The following is a 9,917-nucleotide window of genomic DNA, read 5'->3' as shown; positions in this document are numbered from 1 at the left end:
AGACAATATTCATGGTTTCTGCTATATTCTTTCATGGCTGTATTTTTATTAAAAATAAAATGAAGAAACAGTCAGCTAAATAAAATTAACTTGTAAATTATTCAGTACTGTGAAAAATTCACTGTTATCGGCCACAAAAGGAGGCCCTACACCATACTAATGAATTATTGTGGTCTAAAACCAGGCATTTCAGTTTCATTGTCCAACCCCTGTATAGTCTTTGGCAAAACCTACAGCGAACAAAATTTTGGGAAACTACAAAACAAATCGTCTTCTTTTGGGGTTAATGGCGGTTGGCAGACTAGCATAAATGGTGCATTCCCACCACCTACTGGATAGGAGTGTGTATAGGTATAGTTGTAATGGTTGAGAAAACATGAAATCAAGGATATGAGATAAGAATTCCGCATATGGCATGGCGGAATTTACTCACACACACGCACAAAAAACTAAAACATAAACATCCGGGTTAATTATGTCATAAACCATGCTGTATGCCCTGGAAAAGCGTAGGGGCGTGGTCACAGAGCAAGTAATGCAAGCAGTTGAGTAAGCTATAATGCCGTCCAAACGCTGCTATTTTCATGGGGGTTGCGCTTTTTCTTTGTTTAGCCTTCCAAGGGGCAGGGAACAGAGAGAGAAGTGGTTACAGTTCATTTTTAATTCTGTTCCAGAGAGTTATAAGAAAGATATTACTCTCTGTGCAAGGCATTTTACAAAGAACTGCTTCCAGAATTACTCTCAGTTCACTGCTGGATTCGGCCTCAAACTTGTCCTCAAAGAAGGAGCGGTGCCGACGATAAAAGATTGTGAGCCACAACCTGTAAGTATTTGCTAAAATTGATATCTTAAATGCACAAGTTAGTTTGTACCGTTAGCTGTAGCAAGCACCTAAGGACATAACGTAAGAATGTAAACAATAAGAAACTCCGTTTGGCACTGTTAACAATTTAGCAACAGAGCAAACATTATTCTGCACCCCATAAACACAATGAAGCCACAAAATACACGCTAGACCACCCCTTTAAAAGTTAGCGTTACACACGCCAGCAAACCAAAAAGGAGGAGTTTCTGTTTGCTTCCTGTATCGACATGTCGAGAAGGCGCTGTGTTCTGCGCTGTGAAAGCAAGTTAGTGCTGTATGCACTTCCAAAGGATGAGAGCGCGAAGAAGCAATGGTTAAACTTCATTTTTACACGCACACCGCAGCGCTATAGTCCTAACCTTGTGCTGTGTTGCCGTCATTTCGCTGAGGACTGCTTCACAAATCTCGGCGTGTTCAGCGCGGGGTTTGCGAAACGCTTACTTATTAAAGAAGGGTCCGTGCCTACTTTATTTGGACCAGCTTGCTCCTCCAAATCGCAGCCGGTAAGTGTTAAACATGGTTGATGTTTATATTTTATTATCAAATGTAAAAGAGTACATAGTTCACATCTGAGCTCACCCGGCGATATGATACCTCGTGTACCCACTGTCACCTATATTTGTATCCTTTAATGCAGCTAGTCTGTTGTTGTTTATAGTTTTAGTTAAGTCTAAGTATGGAGCTGTATTTTCTTGTAGCCTATAAACAAGTCGTCTACAATAGCACATGGTTCTTGTACTTTACTGTTGTTAAAGTGTGTTTATTGTTTAGCTGTTGGTCATATCAGCTCAAGTCTAAACAAAGCGTCCTTTCGCAACTCTTCATTATTAATCTTTATTAATTCAGAATTTTTACATTATATTATACCATTGAGGTAAAGTTGGTTTTATATTCGCACATTCAAACTTATTCATTGCAAATTATAAGTAGTGAAATTATATTAGCAGCCAATGACTATCAAAGTACAATGATGTTCTCAGTAAATTAAGTTAAGTAATGCTAATGTTGTTTTGAGGTCATACTTGCATGTCATTTTAATCTGAATATTCAAAGTACCATGGTAAACAATACAGGGAGCTGTCACTGACTGAATGTGCGAATATAAAACCACCTCAATAGTTTGTGTGCCCACCGTCACCTACAATTGTGTCCATTAATGCAGCTAGCCTGTTGTTGTTGTTTATAGTTTTAGTTAGGTCTAAGCATGGAGCTGTATTTTCTTGTAGCCTATAAACAAGTCATCTACAATAGCACATGGCTCTTGTACTTTACTGTTGTTAAAGTGTGTGCTTATTGTTTAGCTGTCGGCCAGATCAGCTCAATAAGTCTAAACAAAGCGTCCTTTTCCCAAGTCTTCATTATTAGTCTACATTAGGTCCATCAGTTAATGTTTATATATTTACTGGCATGCACTACGAAAGAACATGTCCCAGAAAGAGTAGCCAAACACTTGCTTGTGTGTGCAAAAGATTTTTTGCCTGACTGTTTATCAAACCTCAGCCAATATGAAGCTGAGCTCGCAGCAAAATGGCTTTTAGATGATGAAGCTGTGTCTACAATTCGCCCAAAAAATGCTAGTAAATTTATGTATGATTTCTTTGGGTTATTTGCAAACTCTAATCTATCATCATTCTATCTGTGGTACGGTGACTCAGTGGTTAGCATGGAGGTCACAGCACAGCTGGGCCAGTTGGCATTTCTGTGTGGAGTTTGCATGTTCTCCCCATGTTCGTGTGGGTTTCCTCCAGGTGCTCCAGTTTTCCTTACAGTTCAAAGACACGCACTATAGAACTGAATAAACTAAATTGGCCGTAGTGTATGTATGAAGATGAAAAAGGCCATAGAGAATTATCAGCTATGACATCTTCCAATTTCTTTGATCCTAATTCCCAAATCGAACATGGTATATTAATTATTTAAAAAAAAAAGTAAACTATAAAGACAATCCAAGACTGTTTATATTTCCTTTATATAATCACGTTACAAAAATAAGCCTGACATTTTTTTAAATATGAATTCATTGTGTAGATTTGTTCTGTTTAAATTGAGAGTAAAGAGTTAGAGGGGTAATAATTATGACATTTCAAAACTCAAGACAATGTTATGATCAGTTATAAATGCAGTAATAATTGCAATTGTATTAATCATAATAAAACAGCAAATCATCATGTTTTCTGATTTCTGAAGAATCATGTGACTGATGACTGAAGTAATGATGATAAATTCATTTTTAAATTACATTAATAAATATGAAGCTACCTTAAAGTTGTTTAAATCTAATTTCACATTTGTAAAATCGCACAATAGAAAACACTAAATGAAGACTTGGGAAAATGAATGGGAGAAAGGCTTCCAGTGTCAGTGCACTCTAAAAGTGGATGGGCACAAAAAAGTGGTTGACATTTGATGCAAGAAAACCTATTGTGGAAGTTATATATATAATATTATATTATAATATAAAATAACAACCTTTAGAAAGCCTTCATGGGGCATTTAGCCTGTTATGCTAGTATTTTTTTATTGTTTGCAAAAGAGGTTTTTACTAATAGTGGTGGAATATTTCATTTAAAGAGACCAATTCCTCAACAAAGTAGTGGCTTGGATAAGAGGGATTTAGCAGTTCTATTGCGTTTAAAGGTACAGACATGCAAATGACATTTTCCTCACACACAAATCAGGGCAAATTGAACAAATGATCTGTCGGTTATTTTGATTAAACTTCATTGATGCATATTTTAAGTCAAGACGGTGCATATGAACATGGAAATTCACTTTAATTAATGATTATCATCATCATCATACATTGCATAAATAATTGCTAATTAGGACTAAGCGATTTTGCAAAAATATGATTACGATATCATGTTTCATATCATTCGGTGCCTATAATTATTCAATATTTTTTACAATCCATTTAGGAATATTAGGATTTTTTTAATCCACTTCTATTTTAATTTACCAACATTACTAAGGTAAATAGTTTTAACAGTGAAAAAAAAAATCTGATCTCTTTATAATAAAATAAACATTAGTGTTAAAGAGACTTACACTTGATAAATAAAAGGTTACAAAGTGTGTGCAATGGCAAAGGTAGATCCTGCACAGCATTGATTTGTAAACAGATTGGGGGAAAACTTCACGAAAAAAAACATGTTCCATGTCCTCAAACAAGTGTTCGTTTTATATGACGTGGTAATTTAAAAATGAAATTTTAAATGTGGAGCTTTATTAGAAGGATATTTAATTTTTTAAATCGTAATTCTTTTGCTTTGGGGAGAATCAGTGGAGATGTGCCATTCTGAAATATTTAACACTGTTTTTATCAAATGTATTATACTTTTGCTTTTTTTCTTAAATCTGTTGCAGATTGTGGATAGCGGCTGAGCACAACAATATAAGTTAGCCTATATTTTAGTACTTGCTCTTATGTCCTGAAACACAAATGGTTTCCTTAAGATAACCGAATAATATGCAACATCCTTAAATTATTCTCTTAAATAAATGGGAATTAAGTGTCATATAGCCTAAGGAAAAAATGTATAGTTTCAGGTCTCTCTGAGTATTTGGCCAGAATGTCTACCAAAATGTCTACCTGCGTCTACCAAAATGAGGATGTTATACAATTCATTTTATTTTGAGTTATTACCAGAGAAATTCTGTGGTTTTATATTATGGATGGTGCGCTGGGCTAGACTACGTTTGTGGCGAGACTGCTCGATGCCAGTAGTCTGTCTGCGAGTAAACAAACATAATGAATGAACATACAAAGGCCTGTGCGTATAGACCTATAATGTAATGCTGTAGATTAACATGTAATTTGTTTGCTTCGGTTGTCTCCATTTTGATCGTTTCATGCTGATGTGATTGAGTTTTATCTGCCTGATTCTGATTTGACTTTCATCTTCTCGCTGAACTGGGCGGGTTGTGTGACGTTTGATTCGGGGGACATTCTGGGGGTGGGGTTTGCTTGCTACGCTGTAGCTATTGGCCCGACAGTGGAAACGCGACATGATTTCAGCTTTCTACTCAAGTTCCCTGGCTATAAGCTGGACTTGATAAAAGCCCTGGGCTCGTATAGGCCCGACAGTGGAAATGTGGCTATTGACTCTTTTCTTTTCCCTTCTAAAATCCAACAGCGAGAATTGGTTCCTGTGGTTCCAGCAGTTGCAGTGGAGGTTTTTCGGGCTTCTGCTTCGGTTCCCAAGAAGAACACTACAAATAATGCGGATTGCGATTTAGTTAGCAGCGATGAGGAACTTGATTTCTGTGACCAGGACAGTGTGGCATCCAGTGTGGACAGCTTAGTAGAAGACATGTTTATTGATGATATGGATCCTATTCTAGACTGGTGAGTTTTTGTTTCCCCTTCAAATGTTTTAATATTGTATTTGTATTATTTAGTAATACGAATGAATAGTTATGAAATATTTAGCAAATTATCTAATGATTTCTTCTTGTGCCATGCAGTAGGCCTTCATCAGACCTTTACTTGCCAGAAGAGGACTGCGATTCAGAAGACACTCCACAACACAGAAAGAGACTTTGCCTGTCTTCTGCTGAAGGAGGCGACAGGAAAAATGAAAATGGTTTCTATTGGACTGAAACTGAAAGGTGGCAAAGCTCAGATGAAGCAGATGTTGAGCCACCTCTGCTGGTCTTCACACCCAACCAAAATCCTGGCCCTCAGATTTTACCAAACAGGTGCTCCAGCGCTCTGCAGTTTTTTCAGCTCCTTTTCCCAAAATCAATGTTTCAGACCATTGCAGGATACACAAACAGCTATGGAGCCAAGTATGAAGAGAGAAAGGGCAAGTTGTGGAACCTCATTAGTCAAAGTGACATGAAGTCTTATGTAGCGCTGGTAATTTACATGGGTATGTTCAGGTGCTCTTCACTCACAGACTATTGGAGTGAGTCCCAGCACTTCCGTTTGTCCTTTCCTGCAAAAATCATGCCTTACAGGAAATTTCTGTCCATCTCCAAAGTTCTTCATCTGAGCGAAAGCAGAGAGGATGAGAAGAACATCTTAAAGAGGGGAACAGCAGCTTACGAACGTCTGGGTAAAATCCAGCCTCTGTACCAAGTCATTAGGGAGTCCTGCAAAACATACTTTCATCCCTTTCAGAACATCACCATTGTTGAACGAATGGTCAAATCACAGGCTAGAACTGGACTCAAACAAAGCCTGAAGAGCAGATCTCCAAATATGGGGTTCAAACTTTTTGCACTGACAGACTGCACCTGCGGCTATACGTGGGACTTCTTTATTTACGAGGGGAAGTCGTGTGCGTCACAGAGCGAGGGATTGAGCTATGAGTCTGTGATGGCATTAGTGGATGAGAATATGTTGGGTTCTGGGTACAAATTGTTTGTAGACAAGTTTTACACCAGCCCCACACTCTTTATGGACCTTCTGGACAAAAAGGTCTTGGCTTGTGGCCCTGTTTGGCCAAACAGGACAGGTTACCCAAAATCAGCTAAGAACAAGCTGTCATCGAATGCTCCACGTGGCACCATGCGTTGGATTAGACACAACAAGCTGCTGTTTGTTGAGTGGAAAGACTCCAAGGAGGTGCAGATGTGCTCTTCATACCATAAAGCCTATGAAGGCGACACTGTGCAGAGGAAGGTGAAGCGGGATGCACATCGAACCCTTGAGGAGATCCCCGTTCCAGCTGTGGTGCTGGACTACAGCAAGTAAGTAATATCAGTGCTTTCTCTAGGATGTTTTTTCAGCTGTGGTGGCAGGTCTTTTACACGGGTCTTCCATCTATCTATGGCGTTATTTCAATGACAAATATCAGTGCAATACAATACACAAGTCGAGATCGCATTCATGTAATACGAGCATGGGAGTCTCTTTGCTTACATGCCGATTTTCTCTGTTCATGCACAAAACTTCTTGCACACTATGAAATATACGCTGCCTAAGTGCAGATTTTCTTTTGCGCTCTCAAATAAACGCTGCTGAAGTGGAGTTTAAAGCGTTAATGTAACGAGTATGTCTCCAACATTCATTAGATTTGCTAGGAATATTCATGATCGTCTCCAATAGACTTACAGAATGACATTGATGGGCCCTTAAGTAAAGTGAAACGGCCTTAAACTCCAGCAAGATAAAGTCATTGTATGCAGAACCGTAGACCTTATTCTGGAAACTGTGTTCATCATAACTGAAAGCTACATCGTGTTTTCTGGCCTCACGCATCCCTATCAGTCAGTAACCTTAAAGGGTTAAACAAATAACGCATAGCACTTTAGAAAAGTTCGCTCTGTTATAATTTACTTACATTTCAATATGTTTTGGTGCGATTCTAACCCGGTATTAAAAAACAAAAGAGCAACAACTAAAGCTTGTGAATGAGATGCTGTAATGTAGTCGTGGTGGGAATTTTTTTTTATTATTGTTGTTTTGGGAAACTGTTACACATTAGTGTAAGGATATCTGTCAATACCAATTAAATTTATCTTTATTTCTGTAGCGCTTTTACCATATAGATTGCGTCAAAGCAGCTTCACATAGAAGATTACAATAAATTGAAACTGCTTCAGTAGAGTTTTCAGAGTTTAAGTTAAGTTCAGTTCAGTGTGGTTTAATTTTCATTGCTGAAAGTCCAAACACTGAAGAGAAAAACCACCAATGCGCAGCTCCACAAGTCCTGAACCATGCAAGCCAGTGGCAACAGCGGCGAGGAACAAACTTCACCAATTGGTGAAAGTGAAGACAATGGCAGACTACAGTAGTAGAATGTTTCCTTACAATAACGTCACCAATGGCCTGGTGGATGTAATTCAGTCTTTTAGGTGTCTAAATGAACAGATCATTTAACAGCATCCACATTTTAAGTGAAACAAAAATGCAAACCATTATTGTATGCTTATTGTTGATAAGACAATTGTTAAATGACAGATGCTGCGTCCCAATTCGCATACATAAAGAATAAAAGAATGGCCTAAAAAGAATGTACTTATTTGTGAAGGAAAAATAGATACTTTTGAGTCTGTAACAGAAGAGTATGCAAGCTTTGGGACACACTACTTCCTCGTTAACAGATCGTTGTGTTGCTTAGTTGTGAGCCCTGTCAATCAACAACACATCATCACATTTCTTTCGTATTTAATTCCCTTCTTTATTGGAGAAGCAGCAGCAGGTTAATCTCCCCATTCATAAATCTTTCATGCAGAGAAATCTCCTCAGGTCTTGGACTTGCATTCAGACGTTAATGTCCAAACACGTCTTTATATAAGTTCAGTATTGTTGTTGCAGATGAAATATTACACAGAAAACGCAATTTTAAACATATTCCAGTAGGCTAGATATTAATTAGCAGCCATACAAACACTTTACGATTGGTCTCACGTGTCCACCATGATTGTTGTTTATTTACACTTTTCACCCGAGTTCTAATCCAATTCGCATCCAACGTAGGCATGGGCCGGTAAAAGATTCTGATGGTAATGATAACCTTGGATAAAAATATCACTGTATCATGGTATTGTGATGACTGCTGTAAAATATATTATTTTAAAATGTCTGGGTAAAAAAAAAAAACCCTTTAAAAACAATATATTTTATTTTTTGAAAGATTTAAAATATTTTGGAGCAGTAAACATGTCAGGCTAAAACTGAAAATGACTCCTAAACCTCTGCTGCCTTTATTAGTTTCAAAAACACAGATATCTTTACAATTTAAAACGGCATCTTTGGATACCTTTTCTGCTGGAGATACTGTTGTCCTAAAACATTAACAAAAAAAAGGTAAATAAAATATATTACACATACCTTAGGAAAGGTATTACAGATAATTTTGGTGGTTTTGAAACCTTAACTTTTCCAAACTGCGGTATACCTTGAAAATGGTTATCGTCCCATGCCTATTCCAATGTGCAATGTACTGTTGGTAATATCAGCGGTTAAAGTATGTATGCTTCTACACTTAAAATTTTCACCGGAAATAGTAAACCAATCGGGAACTTTTACATACTCTTTTCTACATAATACGATTGGGAACATACTAATTGTATTTTCAAATACTATTTAAGAGGGATAGTATGTGAACTGGGACGCAGCTAGTTATTTTTAGATTTTGAAATATGCTTTTGCTTTGCTTTCATACAGGAACATGGAAGCAGTGGATTCATCCGATTGCGTCACTGAACATTTCAGGGCTATACATAAACCTAAAAAGTGGTATCAGTGCATGTTTTATCACTTTCTGGACATCACTGTAGAGAATGCCTTCATCATGCAGGAACTAGTGACCAAGGGAAACGGCAAGAAGCCTTTAACACGAAAGGCGTTCTTGCAAGCCCTCATTTTAGAGCTTACAGAAATAGATACTCTGGATTCTGCAGCAGTTCCTTTAGCTCTCTCTTCATCAGGATAATCCTCAACTACATTCCACAAGTCATGTTGGACAGTGCTGCTAGGAGAAATGTTACCTCCAGTCATGTGTGACATGATATGATGATGATCTTTCAGCCCGAGATGGACCATTCTAATGACGGGCTTAAAAAAGGCTTCTTGAAGTAAATGTAAAAGGTGTTTTTTTGCATTTATTTGAAATGTTTTGTTTGTTGTATTGAAAGGCTGAATAAATATGTTTTGAATGGTATTGCATGCTCTACGATTTATGTAGTCCATGTTGTTGGAGTCATTGTGGCATATTTCCCTTGGTTAAGTCAGGTTTTGTTTTTGGCCAGGAGGTGATTTTGAGCTAACACTGGTTCAGGATGTCACTATTATTTTATTCTTCAACAGACAATTTTGGTTCTAGCAAAAGTAACAAATGATTGTGCTTAAATTATGAAAGTCGGCCACACATACTGAAATCTACTAGTAATGCCAATGAAAACGTAAATGTTTTTGTGGATGCAGGTCTGAAAGGGTGTTTTATCACGAGAGGAAAGTGTGAATCTTCATCGCATCACTCAAATGAGTTATACTCCTTGCACTGATAAAAAATATTCAGAAAATGTGTTGAGAACTTTCCTTTATAAAAGCTGAATTAACACTTCAGCAGCCGATCTTATAATGAATACAACTGAATTT

The 9,917-nt window shown here is 37.5% G+C and overlaps 1 protein-coding gene across 1 annotated transcript; it reads left to right on the top strand.

Annotated features, from left to right (window-relative positions):
- The first annotated feature begins 531 nt into the window (after positions 1–531).
- Positions 532–9,485, top strand: LOC130216223 (piggyBac transposable element-derived protein 4-like). Its single transcript, XM_056448154.1, has 4 exons — positions 532–823; positions 5,002–5,213; positions 5,333–6,562; positions 8,985–9,485. Exons 1-4 carry the CDS (start codon positions 560–562, stop codon positions 9,250–9,252), a joined length of 1,974 nt encoding a protein of 657 aa, XP_056304129.1. The 5' UTR covers positions 532–559; the 3' UTR covers positions 9,253–9,485.
- The last annotated feature ends 432 nt before the right edge of the window (positions 9,486–9,917 follow it).

The sequence above is a fragment of the Danio aesculapii genome, chromosome 1 (genome assembly GCF_903798145.1).
Source record: "Danio aesculapii chromosome 1, fDanAes4.1, whole genome shotgun sequence".
NCBI lineage: Eukaryota > Metazoa > Chordata > Actinopteri > Cypriniformes > Danionidae > Danio > Danio aesculapii.
Note: the sequence above shows the minus strand (reverse complement) of the source record. Positions and strands in the feature narration are given on the sequence as shown.

Coding starts and splice junctions, on each gene's coding strand:
- LOC130216223 (XM_056448154.1), top strand. CDS start 560: ATGCCGTCCAAACGCTGCTATTTTCATGGGGGTTGCGCTTTTTCTTTG. Junction 824..5,001: donor AAGATTGTGAGCCACAACCT/GTAAGTATTTGC, acceptor AAAATCCAACAG/CGAGAATTGGTTCCTGTGGT. Junction 5,214..5,332: donor ATGGATCCTATTCTAGACTG/GTGAGTTTTTGT, acceptor TGTGCCATGCAG/TAGGCCTTCATCAGACCTTT.